The sequence below is a fragment of the Sinohyriopsis cumingii genome, chromosome 17 (genome assembly GCF_028554795.1).
Source record: "Sinohyriopsis cumingii isolate HCF-2022 chromosome 17, ASM2855479v2, whole genome shotgun sequence".
Taxonomy (NCBI): Eukaryota; Metazoa; Mollusca; class Bivalvia; order Unionida; family Unionidae; genus Sinohyriopsis; species Sinohyriopsis cumingii.
The window spans coordinates 21,392,163-21,411,533 of record NC_142977.1 but is presented as its reverse complement, the minus strand read 5'-3'; the positions used below and the strand labels follow the sequence as shown (position 1 = coordinate 21,411,533).

General features: G+C 35.1%; 1 protein-coding gene across 1 annotated transcript in view; it reads right to left on the bottom strand.

The window, feature by feature from the left end:
- LOC149777902 (uncharacterized) overlaps positions 1 to 19,371 on the bottom strand; it is a 122,370-nt gene that overhangs the window by 94,986 nt on the left and 8,013 nt on the right. The window contains exons 3-5 of the mRNA XM_089938996.1: positions 17,934 to 18,036; positions 13,754 to 14,333; positions 8,104 to 8,262 (exon numbers count right to left, since the gene is read on the bottom strand). Of these exons, the coding sequence (XP_089795122.1) occupies positions 8,104 to 8,262; positions 13,754 to 14,272 (678 nt within the window). The 5' untranslated portion in view covers positions 14,273 to 14,333; positions 17,934 to 18,036. The remainder of the gene's footprint in view (positions 1 to 8,103; positions 8,263 to 13,753; positions 14,334 to 17,933; positions 18,037 to 19,371) is intronic.

The following is a 19,371-nucleotide window of genomic DNA, read 5'->3' as shown; positions in this document are numbered from 1 at the left end:
AACTAGAGCCAATTTTGCAATTTGACTGTCATATTCGTGTTCAGCACATAAAAATTGATAAGAATTGACTAATTTTATTTCAGTAACATGACTTTTGTAAAAATTTGTTGTCCAGTGTTACCTAAGGCAGGAACAGGAATAACTACAATTGACCAAATGACCTTTGGGGTGGGTGGGTGGGGGGTTGAATGTATGCCAAAAATAGTTTTGCTGAAATTTAAAAGAAAACTGATTACCTTTGAAGCACTGATTCTTGTGTATAAATATTAATCAAATAAATAAAAAAAATACCTCAATCAATGTTCTAATATTATTTCATGTTACCGATGCAATAATAAATGTGCACTTGTTTGATCCTTGAAAGTTTATATTTAGTGGTGAATTCAATAACACATGCACCCTTCATCAAAGCAAGCTGACAACAATTTTCAATAAGAACAAAGCACCTTTCATCAAACTTAAATAAAAGCAGTATAATCTGATCATGGTTCCCACACTTTTGTAAAGATAAATTTCTAGGTCATTTCCAGGTTTTTTTCCAGGATGAAATTAATTTTTTCAAGGTTCACATTACGATCATTACTGAATAAAATTCAAGAACATTTTAGTTTATAAAACATGCATTTTTGGAATCAAAGATTTTTCTATTTAGACACTATCAAAATATCAAAGTCAGAAAAGATCATTGTGCACGAAACAAAAAAATGTTCTCATAAAATAAGTTTGACTATTATTGTAAATTGGCATGTAACTTCATTTCAATGCACAGAATAAAAATTCTAACTTTGATTACCTGCATTATGTTGGTACAAGGAAACAACATAATGAACATAAATTAGTTTTTTTTCCTTTCAAACATTTAATTCTAAACAAATCAGAATAATTAGTTGTAAATCAAGACAACAATCTATATGCATGTTATACAAAATAAATATTTCCTATCACAGAATGGAAAAAAAAATTAATAAATGGAAAGTATCAGAATCTTATGTTGTAAAGATAAAATTTAAACCCTTAATTAATCTGTGCCAATAAAATCCAAAAACACAAGATTTTTCAAACAACTTACACTACTTAAAATGTTTTGGTTAAAATCCTTGATTTAAAAAATCATTCATAAAAGGACTGATTTAAATTTTGACTAAAAGACCATCAAAATTATATACTGCTGTATAAACAAGGACTGAATTTTCTGTAAAATCAACATAAGTCTGCTTGTAATGCAATAAACCAATCCCAAAACCTGTATTGATACTCAAAGGAGTTCATATAGATGTTTAATATAATACAAGGGACGACAATCCCCCATTTCTCCTGCAACCTACTTAAGATCGGAAACCAATGTTTCAAGCTACGTGTCACAGTGTAATAGTTTAGGATCAAAGTTCAGCTCAGAGATTTGACATTTTTGGATTATAAATTTGACTTAAAATGAATGGCAGTACGTTTACTAATCTTGGTTTCCTCCAAATATTCCCACAACATTTTTCATACTTGGAGATTTACGTTAAGATGTGGGGTCAGAGCAATTGCCTATCCAAAAACTGGAATTTGCTCCCACTGTGTGGTAGCAGCATATGGCAGTCTTTTACCAGTAGGCCTAGTAAACTTAAATGATGTTAAATCGAGCCATACCTACATGAAATCAAAAGGAAAATGATTTTTTTTCTTCTCATAAATGGCAAGTATTATAATCATTATGTCTGTCATCCACTGACAGACTAAACGAAACTACAGCATAGATGAAACTTGACCCAGTACTCGCCATCTGCATTACTAGTCACAAGACCTACACAAATCTCAGACTAAGACATCGAAGTCCAATAGTCACTGATATTAACAAAAAACTCCTAATGCTGCTGTATAAAAACTCAAACATATTGAATGAAAGTCAGATACCTTTTGGAAAAACCATAAAGAACATATAATTCTCAAACTATTTATTTTGAGAACAATGACCAGAATCCTGTCGTTGTAGCAGCAATCTGGACAGTCAGATTCATCAAGCAGAGAGCACATGTCAACATGTTAGTCACATGATACAACAAAACGGTGTAGTTGTTCTCAGAATAAATGTATAGAGAATTTTGTGTTCTTTTGTTTTTGTTCTTTATTATTACAAACAGGATACGACTTTCATTTAATATTTTGTTTCTACAACATTTGAAACAGGTTATTATTGATATAACATGACTACTGGATCTATGATGTCATGAACATGTGGGTTGCAAGATTTGTGTACTTGTGTGACAAGCAATGCAAATCGTAAGTCCCAAGTCAAACTTCATCAACCCAGTAGTTTCATCATGTCTTTCAGGATATTAAATACACAACGATGTAAAACTCAAAATTTTTGAGAAAATAAACAACTTTCATACTGATTTCATGCAGGTACGACTCAATGTAACACCATTTAAGTTTGCTAAGCCATATGGTAAGCAGCTATGCTTTGCCACCACCATGTTGGATTTTAGTGATGATAGACTATTTCGTGTTTGTAAGTAAGAAAGGATGCAGATATTGAGTTGTCTATGAAACAACCAGTCTACTAGACGAATCTAATCCACTGAACATTTGGAGGACTGACTCACCAAATATGTTTTCGGCATGTACCTAAATGATCCATTCTGCAACATCCAACTATTCTGGTCAGAACTCATGATCAGTTCAGTTACTATTCAATTAGGTAAGTGTCTCTTGCGTCAAGTGTTGACAGAAAGTTCCCGGTTTTTCCCGACTTTCATCAATATTTTCAAAATTCAAGGACATTTCACGAGCTGGAATTTTTTAAATCATTTCTCCCAACTTTTCGCCTGATTTCCCAGTAGAGTGGGAACCCTGTCTGATTGATTGTTGCATTTTCCAATGTGATTAGAACACTTTCTTTGTGCCGTGAAAGTCTCTACTTTGCAGGAAAAATGTTTGCGCTTATAATCACTACCAAAGAATGCAAAAATGGGAAATTAAATTTCAAATCTTTTGAAACCGTAGGTATTGGTCACAAAGATGCTGGTTAAACATTTAAATTTGTTCATGTTTTCATTTCCCTATTAACAGTCACAACCCCTTGGTAGCCTTGGCAAGATAATAGCTGTCTCCAGCTGACAAAAATCTAGGCCATGTACAAGTAGCATCTACACAACTACAACGCCACGTGCTACCGGAAACAAAAAATATTTCAGTGAATTGTTTAGTGACACATGTTTGTTGACAGATGGATATATATATATCAAACAAGGGATAACGTTTTGTTTATTTTTACATACGAGTTATTTGTGTTTCTAACAGGATGCGAATGATATGCAAATTTTTTAACACCTGATCCATACTCAAAATTCATGGGTTTTTCTTACATGTACAGTACTTTATGCATTATGGAATTATCAACACAAATGTAAATTGTCAATACACACTGTCCTTGTAAATCCTACTCAATGAGGACAGGTTATCCCTTACAAATTTCTCTTCTATGTGAAATTAAAATTTTTAGCCACCCCCACCCCTTATCTCAACATCCACTTAACATAGCTGCCAACCTTCCAGGCTCACAATTAGTGAAAATAGGGATAAAAAGTCGTGAATTCGGACATGAATTTGTGAAAAATACCATGACAATAACTCCATCCACTCTGACCGTCAATACTACACTATATCAAGTTTGCAATATAAAACTAAAACACTACATATATGCAGAAATATTTATTTATCAAGACATGATACTGTGGCAGACTTGAACTTCCTCAACTGCCTGATCGTAAATTTGTTTTCTAAACAGTTCAGACTTCTTTCCTGCTGTTTGATCTTGGTGACTAAAATTGCTGACAAATTTTCTGCAGCTAAGGAGGCCCTAAAGTCTGTCTTATTTTTCCTCACTAGAGAAAATACTCTTTCGCTGTCACTCTTGCTGTGAGGAATGCACAGGAGCTGCAGCACTTTTACTTCTTCCACTTGAAAATTTGGAAGCGATTTTCGAGTCCGGGAACATTTGTCAGAACAAATGTTTAGCACGGTCTCCAGCTGATAAAGGTAGATTTTTTCGACAAGAAAACTCACAAATAATGCTTCAGTGCTGGTAGCCTGCAGGTCTTCTGCCAATGGTTTAAAATATTCCAGAGCTGTAATCTGCGAATTCTTAATTTTCCCAACTTCGACGTTTTTTGCAACCGACGTGCTTCCTCACATTGTCTCTGCGATGGCACACTGAGTGCAAAAAGCATGATGAATATCAATGTTTAATGGCAGAATGCACAGCCAATTTTTGATATATTCCAAATTAAACTTCACTTTTTGAGTAATACATTTCTTTTTCCTTGGTGGTGAAGACATTTTCAAGATCTTACATGCAATGCTGAACGGTAACTCAAATCAGTGTTGGTGACACAGGCGCGGAGCAAAATTCCGGTTGGGCCCCAGTTTCCCTTAAAAGCATTTGTAAAACTACTCTTATACATATAGATTAAACTAGGCTCAAATGCTTGCAACCAGGCCAACTATACTATTCTGCTGTGGATCTAATATCGCGACCTGCAGTACCGGACCGTTTCGGCAACTGCGAATATCACAACCAGCGCTTAAAGGGAAATCAGTTATTTTATTAAAGATTTAAAATAATTAAGGATTGGAGAATTCGTGAATTTTTGACTTGCGGCATGAATCCGTGAACCGCTGAAAAAGTCGTGAAATTCACACCAAATTCGTGAGGGTTGGCATCTATGACTTAAGTCGACAATATTGCCTTGGTCACAGAGATACAGAGATAAACGGATAGCACTGTATTTTGAAAACTGGCAACAAAATATTGAGGTTGGTCATTTTTGGGCAACAACTTTATTAATGCCAGTGCCACCCATGCCTTGACATCTGACCCCCAAATCAACAGGCTTCTTCCTTACCCAAGTGCAAGACATACAAACAGTTTGGATCAGGAACGTTATGTAGAACTGTTCTTGTGAGACAATAATCTTTTTTCATGTTTCATTCGGTGACCTTGACCTTTGGCTTTAGAACCTTAAATCAATCCTGAAGTGAAGGCCATTCACGTAGTTTATTTCTAACATTTCACACACAGGAATCATTTTTCTTTTTTTCAGTCAAAATGACCTTGGCATATGGCCTTTTGATTCCGATTTCCATAGTAAAAGCTATCTGCAAAGCTTGGCAACCATATATGATGGAGAATTAAGTTATGATGCACAAATGATTTGTTTTTTTTCAGTCACAGTGACAATTACCTTTGACCTTTAGAGACTAAAATTAACAGTTCTTCCTGAGTGCAAGTACAACCTATCTACAAAAATTGGTAACAATTTCTCTTTTATCAGTGTTATGTATATTTAATTTGTATTGTATGTTTGGCCTTTGTTCATAATTGAGTTTAAAGTTTTGGCCTACCTAACTATTCTCATGCTTTCTGTCTTGTTTGTAAATTTAAATAGAATGTTTCCTGATATTTGACTTCAAGGTCTATCCTAATTTACAAACTTAGAATTTTCTTCTGGAAATTTTTTGACCAACATCCTGGTCATTTATTATGTCTTAGGCTTTTATAAAAGCTTGTAGTAAAACAAATTATTAATTCCTATCTTATGATGACACTGTGGAATTATTTTCAGTTTTGTTCAGATATAATCTGAGAGGAATCATTTATTTAAAATTATTCATTGGAATTACAAAGTGATCATTGATATTTCTGGACTAAAACACTATTTGGGGTTTATTGAGAATTCATGCAAAGGCAGTCTGGATTATATCATTGTGATACATCAAGACTGTTGGTACATCAACCTATTCAAGACTATTTTGGTATATCAGCAAATTCAATACTAGAATTCATTTAAACGAACTATACTTTTGGGCTTGTGACAGACCATTTATGAATTCATGATCTTGAAACTTACACCTTTTATATTTCACTTTTTAAATTAGAGAAATAAATGTATTTGTTGATTTTAATAAACTTGTTGGTTTCATGTCTTTCTGTTACATGAACACCATAGAGTCATAACAATAGTCATTGACCTTCTTGGCATTATCACTAAACTAATATCCTCTGTTCACTTCAATATCATATAATCCAAAGGTGCAAAAAAATCTACTAAAAACCCCTGTAAGTCAAAGGTAAAAGAAAATAAAACTTTTTAATGAAAAATCTACTAAAAACCCTTGTAAGATCAATAAAAAAAACCAACTAATAACAAAAAGAATCTTTTGAAGCAAATTTGTTAATTTAGTTCAAATCTTATAAATTTGGAAGCTGGAGTTTTCTGAACATCATGCATTAGTGATGTCTAAGCTAATATGATGAAGTACCATAACAGTCTAAGATATATGTGAAAGCATGCTATTGTTGCAATGAAACTTCACAGTGCAGTTGTACTGAAGCAAAGAGGATTGGAAAGAGAACATTTCTATATCCCCCTCACATTAGCTGTTGGAGTCAAAAAGGGGAAGTCTAACCCACTAAATTATGTGCTTTCAGGATCATAGGGCATTTTATCATGTGTAAACTAAAATTACCTCACACAGTTCTTTCAATATAGCATGCTTTGTAAGACAGAGTTCGGTGCTGTTGAGCACATTTTGAAAATATGATCTTTAACAATTTTGCTATTTTAAGTAACAGTATACATATCTGACGGTGGATTGGCAAGCCAGTTGATGCATGTCACAAGCCAAATGCTGAGCCACAATATAAATTCACTGGTCTTACAATGAGGTGAACTCACAAATGAAAACTAATATTATTTGTATTTGTAACACATGTATGTCCCATTTCAAGTGAAAAGGTCCAAGTCTAAAATGTCTCATAGCATGTAAAATATAAAATAAAAATTGTTTCAATGTCTTATAACTCTAATCAAGTCTATTGCAAAGTTGCTAATAAATCATTTACATTTCATGGTAGAGTATACAGTCAGAGTAGTTCTCAGACCTCTGTAGATCCCTGTAACTTTGAGATATTCAGCTTCTTATTCAAGACACTTAGTGCTAAATCTGTATTTCTGGGGGAGTTTGGTCTTTTAAAGCACAGTAATACAAGTAGGTTATTTAGTGCTGGGGAAATTTGAGTAAAGTGCCTTGCTGAAGGACATACCATGGTAGCTGATGCAGGTTTGTCCAATGGTAGGATTCAAACCTGCACCCTTTCAGTCTCAAGTCCGCTGTGCTAACCATTGGACCACTGCAGCTCCCTCAAACTGCATTCCTCAGTGCTATATAATCTGGTATGTTAGTTTGAAGAAATAATTAAGTGACTCTAAACTTGTTCAGAATCCTATAGTGAGGTCTGCAGCAGTTCAGATACGTGTTATTTCATAAGCAACAAAATCGTTGCATGTCATCTGTGTATAATGGATCAAATGCTGGAGATCCAACTTTCCTCGTTTTTAGGTTTGGTTTGGTTTGGTGTTTAACAGAATATAAACACATGTAGGTCATTCTGTAGCAAGGAAATCTGACCGAAGAGTCTTGCCCATGGATGCACCATAGTAGACAAACACAGGCTGATCCAACAGTAGAATTCAAACTTGCACCCTTTCAGTTAAAATCTGGCACCTTTAAGCCTCCATTGGTCCTGCCTGCATTAGTCCCATCCCAGGACAAGCAAGAGGGTCTATTTTACTCTGTTGAGCTTTGAATGAGGCTTGAATTTAAATATAAAGCTGTGGGTTAGTTCTACAGTTAAAGGATAATTTATTTCAAACTTATTGTCAGTCATACAACATCCTTATTCAAATAACTATTGATGCCATTTTCATGAAAAGCAAACACAACAATACCATGATCTTGTCCATGGTTCTTAACTTACAAAAATGTTCACAATTATAACTCTTTCATTCTATACAAAACCAGGAAGGAAACACTGATTACGAGTCTCCAGCAGCCATTTTTAAAATGAATTAAGCCAAAACATTCTGAGTATAGAGACCCTGACCTATCTATCAATTTCAATTACTAAATTTCCCCTATGCAGAAATACCACTGAACGAATAAACCCACCTAACAAATAGCAATGTGCAATCCTCATTTCCCCTATGCAGAAATACCACTGAACGAATAAACCCACCTAACAAATAGCAATGTGCAATCCTCAGATAACGATACCTTTTGGATGTGCCCAACTGCAGCTTTACAATCCTCTATTGACTTCAAACTGATGTGATCTTCTAATAACTGTATGATTTGTTTTATGTATGTCAATCTGTCTGCATCAGAAAGCTTCATTTCACCATCATGCATGACTTTGTTTCGAATGTTAGAAATCTGAAATTAAAAATTAAAAATAGACAAAATAATAAAATCTTGTTCACATGATGATGCAAAAATGGGGCATTTGAGGCATTGGTTCACTAAACCAATCTTCCTGATTGCAAAATTATGCCTTCTGTACAACTAAAGATGAAGCATTTATTTCACTTTCATCAATCATAAAAAATCCGTCTCTATCTAGAACAAAGCTGGAACCTAGCCACAAGGGATAAATTTAACATTGCAGATATAAAAATAGCAAAATATCTGACAAATTAAGCTACATGTGACAGAGGAGGCATTTTGTGGAAAAGTGGGCACACACCTGTATTTTACATTACACACTTAGGCCTCCAGGCAACCTTACATAACTGGTCATGCACTTAGTTTTGACTGAAAATAGTCCTAAGAGACATTCATAATTATGAACAAAAACTTCATTTAATATAATAATTTCAGGCTCTTTGTCTGAAAATGGAAGCCTGGAATGGCAAATGTTTGGGAAAAAAAGGTGAAAGGGGGAGGGGGCATAATTGCTCCCTGATCATGGCTTTATCCTTCACAACAAAAGAAATTAAAGTACACAGTGTCACGCCCAAGTGATCAGAAATATAATACTATGCATGACGTCAAGTATCAGACAAACTGTACATTATACTATCAGTCTTGTGATAATAACATAAACACCATCTGGTTTGTTTCAAATAAAGGTAATGACACAGAGAGCAACAGAAAAGTAAAAATCAATCCAGCAAACAGTTTAAAGCATCAAAGTTTTGCTAACTGTTTGTTCACAGTAACAATGGCTAATCAAATAAGATTAATGGTGTAAATATTCACTGAACAAGAACTTAATAATTAATAACTTCACTGGAATGACACAACTTAACCATTATGAATAAAGGAAAGAGAGACAATCGGGTTGAAAATTTTTAATCCTAAGGTTGTTGCTGTGGTTTTAACGCCATTTTTCAGCACACGATAGGTGGCCAGTATATCTGGTGGAGGAATAACCTGGGAAACTTGCGGTAAGAACCACAGCCCATGGGAAGCTACCAGCAAGCTTTATTGCACACAACAATCGGCTGAGCACAATACAGGTGAGATGATTGACTGGTAAGGGCCAGCGCTTCTGACCATTCAGCCACCCTGTGCCCCTTAATCTGAAGAAGGCAAGTAATTTCATCTGCAAATGGTCTGCTTAATTCTTTCAGATGAAATACAAAAAACACTGAAGGTGATATTTTGTGAGTTATTTCCAAAAAGGAGAAAAACTTTCGCAATCCACAAAGATCAGATATAGGATGTACAACTGTAAGAATCAAATTAATTTCTATAAAAGCTGAAACAACACAAAAAACATGTAAATACGCAAGAATTGCATGTCATATTTTTTAGCCATACTGTAACTTCTTTATTAAATCTTTCCTATATTTAGAAAATTTCCCCTATTCAGGTGAAGAAATGAAACTGCTCTTGATACTTCAAACATTCAAAAGTCAGCCACTGTCAACAAAGCAGTGAACATATATAATCATTCCTTGAAAGCAGACAAAATGTGAGAATGGCCAACACTCTTTTTATTATGTTCAAAATCTCAAACTTTGCAAATAATGCTTTGAAAACTCTACTGTGCAATGCCTATTTTCTGATCAACATGCATCTGTGCTTGAATGAGCTCACTTGGCATTATGAATGTTAAATGTATTTATGGGGAAATAATTTGACACTGCTAGAAAGAACATAATGTATTCCATGAATCTTGTTTGTTGATCTATCAACAAATGATGAAACCCAAAAATTGATCAACACAATAGTTTTTTAAAAGAGAATACAAAAGCTAAATCTTTTAAATATTTAAAATTCTAATTCTGAGTAACAAATTTTTTAGTGTATAAACACATACTTTTTCCACATCAATTGCACCAATTCTAAGCTACTTAATATAGAATCATATATTAGACAGAAAATGGTGGATGCAATCTCAGCTTCCTTCTCTTTGAGTCAGAATATATGAGATCCTGAAGTTAGATACATCTTTTTTAGTTACCTCAGTAATATGCCAGTTTCATTATGAACTGAAATGATTGTAAATATATAAAACAAAACAGTTGGTGAAAATTTTAATATGGTCATGCCAAAAATCAAATGTCTGACAGAATATGTCAAGAAAATGTCCTATAAAAGGCTCTACCTTGGCCAATTATCATAGTTTGTTTATCTTTGCAGAGTCATGATAAGCAACAAAAATCTCACATTATTATTATTATCTGTAATTATTATTAATCTGAGTATTATCACTATTAGTAGCAGTAGTAATGGTATCATTACTTTAATAATATTGCTGTGGAAAATTGTACAGTATGTTATTTTCCAGAAATAAATTTCACTTTTTTATCTTTCTGGATAACATATCTGCAGCACAGACATCTGAACAACAATAATAGCTAACAAACATTTTTGCCTTTACATCCCTGTCTGTATTTTAAGAATTTATCATATCTCAGTTTGGGGTTCTTAATGTAGTGCTGCACACATGTATTATTTGAATAACACTGGACAACAAATTTTTACAAAAGTCATGTTACTGAAATAAAATTAGTCAATTCTTATCAATTTGTATGTGCTGAACACGAATATGACAGTCAAATTGCAAAATTGGCTCTAGTTTTTTTGTAATCTGCAAGAAATTAATGTTTACATAACGAAATGCATTCCAATAGTAAAAGGTCAACTGTAATAGCCTACCTATAAAAAATCAAGTCATTGATTACATCTTAGATTTCTTCGCCTGTCTCTTGTACAGCTGTTCGGGAGCATCTCTGAGGAGTGTCCAGCAGTAGTCAGCCAGCATTGTAGTGGACCATTTTCCCTGGTATCTTTGTTCCATTGTTGCGATATCTTGATGAAAACGTTCGCCGTGTTCATCACTAACAATACCACAGTTGCTAGGAAAGAAATCCAAATGGGAATGAAGGAAGTGAATCTTTAGAGACATATTGCAGCCAAGTTTCTTATACTTCATCAACATGTCTTCTACTAGTTCCTTATAGTTTTCTGCCCTAACATTTCCGAGGAAGTTTGTAGAAACTAGGCGAAAAGCATTCCATGCTTGTTTCGCGTCACCTTCCAGCAAGTTGTTGAACCGGTCATCTTTGAAAAGCTCTCGAATCTGAGGACCCACAAAAACTCCCTCTTTAATCTTTGCTTCGCTGAGTCGAGGGAATTTTTCATGCAGGTATCGGAATGCTGGCAAAGTCCAGTCAATGGCTTTCACGAAGTTCTTCATCAAACCTAGTTTGATGTGAAGGGGTGGTAGCAAGATTTTCTGAGCCTCAACCAGAACTGGGTGTTGGATATTCTTCTCTCCAATGGCTACATTCTGCCTGTGAGTCCATTCCTTCCTCATGTAGTGCATTTCCCTTGCTCGGCTATCCCACTCGCATAAGAAACACATGTATTTTGTATATCCTTGCTGCAGTCCCATTAAAAGGGCAACTACCTTCAAATCACAACAGAGGTGCCAGCTGTACTTGTTATACTCAATGGAATTCAGTAGCTGCCTTAAGTTATCGTATGTCTCTTTCATGTGGACAGCATACGCTACTGGAATAGATGGAAGAATGTTTCCATTGTGCAAAAGCACAGCCTTGAGACTCAGTTTCGAAGAGTCCACAAATAGTCTCCATTCTTGTGGGTCATGAGTGATTTTTAAAGCATTCATGAGGCCCTCAATATCGGAACAGAATATCAGATTACTTTCCTTTCTGAAGAAAGGCTCCAATTGCTGGTGGCGCTTTCGATATGCATTAATTGTGACATCTTCTTCTAGAAGATTCCATTGTTGGAGTCTTGATCCTAGCAATTCTGCCTTGTTCTTTGATAAGTCCAAATCACGAATCAGGTCATTTAGTTCTTCCTGTGTTATTCTGTGTGGGGTTGATGATGCACCACAGTGAAAATCTGGATCACTGCATGCTGATGGACCAGGGGAAGAACAGGTCGACTCACCTTTGTCTTCGTCAGACGAATCAAGAGAATATTCTGCTGGAGGTTCTGGAATAGGAAGTCCCTCACCATGTGGAACTGGTTTCAATGCAGACGGAATGTTTGGGTAGACTATTCTCGACTTCTTTCGCTTCGTTATTCCGCCGGAAAGAGGAGGAACCAAGCAGAAGTAACAGTCATTTAGGTGGTTGCTTGGCTCTCTCCACACCATTGGGACTGCAAACGGCATTGATGACCTTTTGCAATTCAACCACTGTGAAAGCTGTGTTGTACATGTAGCACAGCATATATGCGGAGCCCAAGGCTTGTCTTGGTCACCAACCTTGCATCCGAAGTAAAGATGATATGCCTTCTTCACTTGAGAATTGATACTTTTCTTCTGGTTGGCAAATGTCACTTCCCCACAAATATAGCAAAAATTGTCCGCGGTATTAACACACTTTCGAGGCATTACTGTTCTTTATTGTACGTAAATGGATAAAATAATAAGTTTTATGTAACAGTAGCTTGAACTGTCTCGCACAACGTCTAAAATATTTTAAATGCTGAACCTATCTGATTGGGCTTTATATAGTACACTGCTTACGTCAGCTTCAGCAGCCGCCTGGCATTAGTATAATAGGCCTACACATGTATAGTACACTGCTGACGTCAACTTACTTCAGCAGCCGCATGGCATTAGTATTGCATTGCATCAGAAAATGATGCAATCAACTGTGGATGATGTGAGCATGATGGTATTATGCAATGTTACATCATTATTCCGGATGTTGCTGCAGTCCTACTGGAGAAATTTACACAGTGAAACATAGAAAATGAGGTATATGAATATCTTCAAAACGAGAGCCAATACAAATTTTTCACGGTTATATTCGTGTTCGGCACACCAAAATACTACAGATTAGGGCCTTTTCAAGTCAGTAATGATTTCACTGTTGACCAGTGTAATTGATGCATCCTTCCTAATCAAAATATTTTGTTCTATAAATAGTGCACATAGTTTCTTGTATCACAGCAGTAACTATGGAGTCTCTAATGTGGTCATGTGCTAGACAGAAATACTTATGTTAGTAAATATAAACCATATGTTACCATGATTTTGTTGCAAGGATGTAGTACTACCAAAGATGCAACAAATTGTCAAGTTTTATGTTCTATCATCAAAGGAACCCAATAAATAACCTTTAACATGAAATTTATTGGTGCCTTAAAAAAAGATTACATAGACCCTATTTTGGGGTGTAGTACTTATCAATATAAACTGTTTATGTGCATATTACTCATTGGTCAGATTCATCCAAAGTTTTGATGATATAAACCCATATGTCAAGTTTAGTAGAAATCAGATCACCAATATGGACCCCTTGAGTGGTAACAGGCAATAATTGTTGAACAGAAATTTGCTACTAAATTGTCACTATACTTAACAGATATTTTCAAAAGTGGTCTAACATTAATTTAAATATTTTAAGTACATATTTGTGCATGTTTCACTTACTGCATGTGTAAGACCCAGGCCTTGTGGAGAAAGTTTCTGATGAAAGTGTGTGCAGTTGGCAAGCATTGTTAACATTGCCTGGGCATCACATTCGGCAGGTCCAACATTGGAAGATGGCTGCCCCCTTGGCATGAAAACTTTGGCACATTCCCATGGATTGAAAGGCCATGATGGAACACAGCTGTTATCCCAGTATATTTTCTCTGACTTAGGATTTTTGTGAAGTGCTAACAGTTTACTGAGCCAGACATCACAGTATGATTTACATTGTTTTGTAAATGTCCAAATTCCACTGTACTTGTTTCTTCTCACAAAGTGGGCATGACATGTAGTACAAGGTGGCAGTGACACTGCTTGACTTCCATATATTTTTTGTACCAGGGACTGATGTAGATAATCAACCTCACTCTGTATGAAGGTGTGCAGTCCTGACTTCATATAATACAGGGCCAAGGTCACCTTAAGCCAATTTGAGTACTCTTTGTCCTTGACCTTATCTGTGGGAACTTGTGCTGCCATCTCAGCTTTGGTTTATCAAGTCTGAGGTCATTGCAACAACACTAATCATTCATCACTGATCCTGGAAGAGAAATAAAAGTTAAAGAAGTAACCATGATGAATACTGGGTATTCCACACATCAACAGATTACAAACTGTTTTGAGATATAATTAGCTAATAATGAAGGACAAGATTAATTTGTAAAATAATTAACCCCTAACCTTTCACCTTGACCTTCTAGACAAGATTCTGAACCTGGAATAGTTCTTTCTAGTGATGATGTCATGACATCTCAAACGGTTTGATAATTACAGTTTTCATCTCTTTATCTCAACCAAAGACAGAGATGAAGGGAAATAAAAATACAGCATTCAAATGTGACTTTAAAAATTTACTAAAACTATGTACACCTCTCCCTCAATAACTTCCACAAAGTGGGGACCAAAATCAAAGGCTGCACCATAATTGAGGGCACAATTTAGAGAGAGACTTCTGCAAAATTGAGAAAGTGCCATCCCAATTAGACATCAAGACTGAATAGGAGTAGTGCAGTTTAATGGCTAAATGCACATTTTATAATTGTTTTGGGAATAATTATCCATAAACATCCTTTTAATTGATTGCTTTTATGTACAAATTGCATTTATTTTCAAGACGACCAATCTGTGAGCTTGTAGACACGATTTTTGAATGTGGAATGGGTTTTTCCCATGATGATCTCAAGTGTACATTTAAAATGACATGGTCTGATAGTTACAGTCTTCATCTCATTATCACACGCAAAGGCAGAGATGGAAGGGAAACATAAACATGGAATTTACATGTGACTTTGAAAACTGACCAAAAACTATGTACACCTCTCCCTTGATTACTCGCAAATAATGGGGTCAAAAAGAATAGACCACATAGGTGAGGGCACAAGTTACAGAAGATGACCTTTAATAAATTATGGTACTGGTACCATCCAAAATAGACACTGACAAGACTGGAGGGGGGATAATTGTCAACAAGCAGTCTTTTCTAATGAAACTGTTAGCTTTATTTCAAGATTACCGATCTCTGAAAGCTCGTGAAAAATTAACTCCAAGAGGTTTCAACACATATGCACATGTGTGCCTCATTGTGTGCCTGCCACAAATTGTGTTACATGATTGTTTTTTTTTTTAACAGTAGAGATATTTATTTTGTGAAAAAACCAGTCAACACTCAAGCTTAACTGTTCTTTTTACAATTGTTTTATTAGTGAACCATGCTCATCCTTGGGCAAATCTCTGAGTACCAAATTCAGGAATCTTAAGTTCACTACAAACTAGAGACCCAGTCAGAGGTTAATAACTAACTTAGTAATTTTCATCCAATAATTTATCCAAACACCTGAAACAAGGAATTCTATGATGAAAACTTGATCATCTAGCCTTGTAAGAATACAAAAACAGATCATTATAGATACTATTATCAACATTATACATTTTAAACCTTCTACAATGACCACTCCCTACTTTCTGGATAGAACGCTCCAGAGGCCTAGTGGGTACAGCGTCTGCCTCAGATGTGGGAGGTTGTGGGTTCGAACCCCAGCCAAGTCAAATCAAATACACATACAAATAGTATTAACAACTGCCTCTCTAGGCGCTCAGCATTAAGAGGTTAGTGTTAGGACTGGTCAGCATGGTGTCAGGATAATGTGACTGGGCAGAACATCATGCTACATGTCTGCAGCATGATGACCCAGTAATAGACACCACTATAAACTGTCACACTGCAGATATTGTAGCAATATGACTGAAAATTTTCTAAAGCTACGTTCAAAATCCAAATCACACATGCAGACACACTTTCTGGATATGTACCCTATTCTGACTGAAGAAAAATGTCATTTCATTCAAAAGCTAATAATGAACCTGTTAAATTTTAATCTAGGTTACCTTCAATTTTAAGTTACTTGCTACATTTGTTATAGACATGCCAACCCTAAGAAGATCTTCTCAGTAAGACAGTAAATATTTTTCTCTATGTCAAACCGGCTTACAGTATGGTGTAAAGAAATGTCATGTACTTACAATGTCAAGCTGGAAAACATGAATTCAAAAATTCAGAAGTCTAATCGAGACTGACACATCAATGGTAAAGGCTATGTTCAACTAAAAAGTTTGTAAAATACACACAGACATTAATTACCTTCAGTAGAGTTTTCCAAACTGAAGTTCTGAATGCTTTAGAGCTCAATGGCTTCCTGCTATCTCAGAATGTGATATAATAATTTTTTCTGTTTCATTGTTGGTGATGGCAATCTATTCTCAATGAATTACCAAATATATAAAATGTAAAAAAAACTTAGCAGCTCTTTCTTTTCACAATTTACCTCTAAAGTCCAGGAAGTGAAAATGACCAAACAGAGCTAGGAGTATTTAATATGTGCATATATAAAGTAATGCCAAGCTGTATTACTCCATAACCCATAATATACCTATCAATCATCCACTAAAATGAAGGAACTACAAGTTCTTTTAACCATGCCTAAGATATACAAGGTCTTTTTTAAACAGCCAGTATAACCAGTAAGGGAAACTTGGCAAATTCTTTTTCTTGAAAAATCAAACCCTATGCAAAATACGAAACTGTAATGTGCCACCATAAGCAGTAGCTTGATCATGCAGATATTTTGCATAAAGAAATATGAGCAGCTTAAAGCGTCTGAGGCTCTCCAGTAAAGTCAGTCTGGTTTCCTGACCAAAACCATTGATTCCAGCTGTAAGGCCTGGATTCAAATCAAACAGTATCCAGATTTTACCACAGCACTATTTCCATAGTATTTGCTATTACAGTAAAACCTGTCTTGAGAGACCACTGCTATGAGAGACCGCCTGTCTTGAGAGACCAGGTTCTCCGTGTACAGATTTAGAGATTATATAGTGTTATAACCTGTTATGAGAGTCCACCTGTCATGAGAGACCATTATGTTTTGGCAGAAGGGGTGGTCTTTCAAGACAGGTTCCACTGTATTACATAAGTCAATATATAGTATAGCAAAGGACACTAATTCATTTTTAGGTTCAAACTGGAAATTTTTACTCTCAAATTGGGAAAAATTTACAATTGGGTCATTGGGTCAAATCTTTCCTCCAAAACAGATACAAAAATTCAACTTTAAGCAAAGTGTAGCATACTTTTCTGCCAGATTCTAGAAAAATTTACTTCTCATATGCATGCAAATATGAAATGAAAACAAGACTTGAACCTATTTTATTGTAATTTCTTAATATTTTATGAAAATGAATACATCATGAAATTTCATTATTGACTGTCAGACAAGTTGAAAATTCTTATATCATTAATACCTTGTTTCGGTATCACAGGTGCAAAATAACCAACAATGCATATCATCTGGGTTAACAATATAACAATATTTCCCAAAAAGATAATTATTAAATGCATTCACTGTGAGTTAAAATGAAAACAGTTTGGCTAGCATGGGTAACAAAAGTATTCTTAAAAGACAATTAATTCTGTACATGATATGGTACACTATAGAAGCTTAACCAAATGGAAAATGTAAACACTATCCACCCTATACATATCTGTGGTAGAATATACAGCACCTGTAAATGGACTGAAATGAAAACATATGCAAAACATTACAAGATGAGCAATGGTTTTTCATTCCATTTATCAACAACTTACATTTTTCTATCTTCAATAAATGCCACTCCATCTTGGCTGATTTTTTCCACAGCATCAGGAGGTCACTATTTCCAGAAGAGTTTAACATTTTCTCATTTATATACTGAAAATAAATACATGAATAATATGAATAATATCCATTTAACAAAATAATAAGAAAACATACATCTATGTATGAGAACAGCAATAGCAATACAATATACCCACTTTCCTCTTGTGATGATATATACATGTATATATTCATGTATATATATATATATATATATACACACACACACACACACTATACACACTATACACACACACAAGCTGGGCATGGCAGACTCTAGAAATCAGTTGACTCCAGCTGGGACATTGTGATCTTGACCTTGAGCTGTTGCACCCAACATCTTTAGTTTAAAGGTCAGTATCGGATTGCTCACTATCAACTTGTTCATTGAAATACAAATAAATATAAATTCGTAATTTACTTGTATGTAAAATTTATTGTTTTCACAAGTTGAATGAAGTAGAAAAAAATCCACGTTATGACCTCTGACTTGATACCAAGGTCAATTAGGCCTGAATTTCAAAACTCTTTCTCAAAAGTATGCATATGGTGGTCATCAAATCTATACCATTTTCATTCAGAACTAATTAAATATCGCAACAACTGTTTAAAATCCCATGTCTGTATATGATTATTCATGTAGGAAGAATAGCACTAAAATGATTTTGAAGATGGCCACTATGGTGCCATGCTAGAGGTCAGATGATCATCACTTTCATTCAGAATCAGCTGTATACCGTTATAATAGTGTTCTGGCAAAAATACTATGCCAATAAGACCATCCCTACTTTTTTCAAATATTGGTATTATTTAGTTTTATTTATGTTGGGTTTATTGGCACCTTTAGTTCAATATCAACTATATCATGCAAAGGAAATTGGATATAATCACTTATAAGACTCCAACTGCAAACTGCACAGACCCAGATCTGCTGTAGCATAAGCACTGGCAGATCTGGGTCTATGCAGTTTGTTAGGAATAATCAGTCGAACAAAAAACAGAGACTCTGATCTTCAGGTACATTATCCTACAGCAGATCAGGATTGCTGTTATCTGCAGTTTGACTTGACATATAAAAGAATACAGACACTAAGTACATATCCCATGGACACACTAAGACAGTTTACCTGGCCGGCCTGTGCATGTACAAATGTGTGGCACTACCAACTAACTTACTGCTGCTCTTAGGTATCAATAAGGCCATCCATTTATGAACAAAAATAACAAAAAGATTTTTAAGATGGCCACTACTGACCAGCACAATTTTTAGTGGAAACCCCATGATTATATCAAACCTTGTTCTGGAGAAATAGGTACTATACAGTATGAAATCACTTTCAAGATAGCTACCACTGCGGCCATATTAGACTCAGAAAGCACCATTTCCAT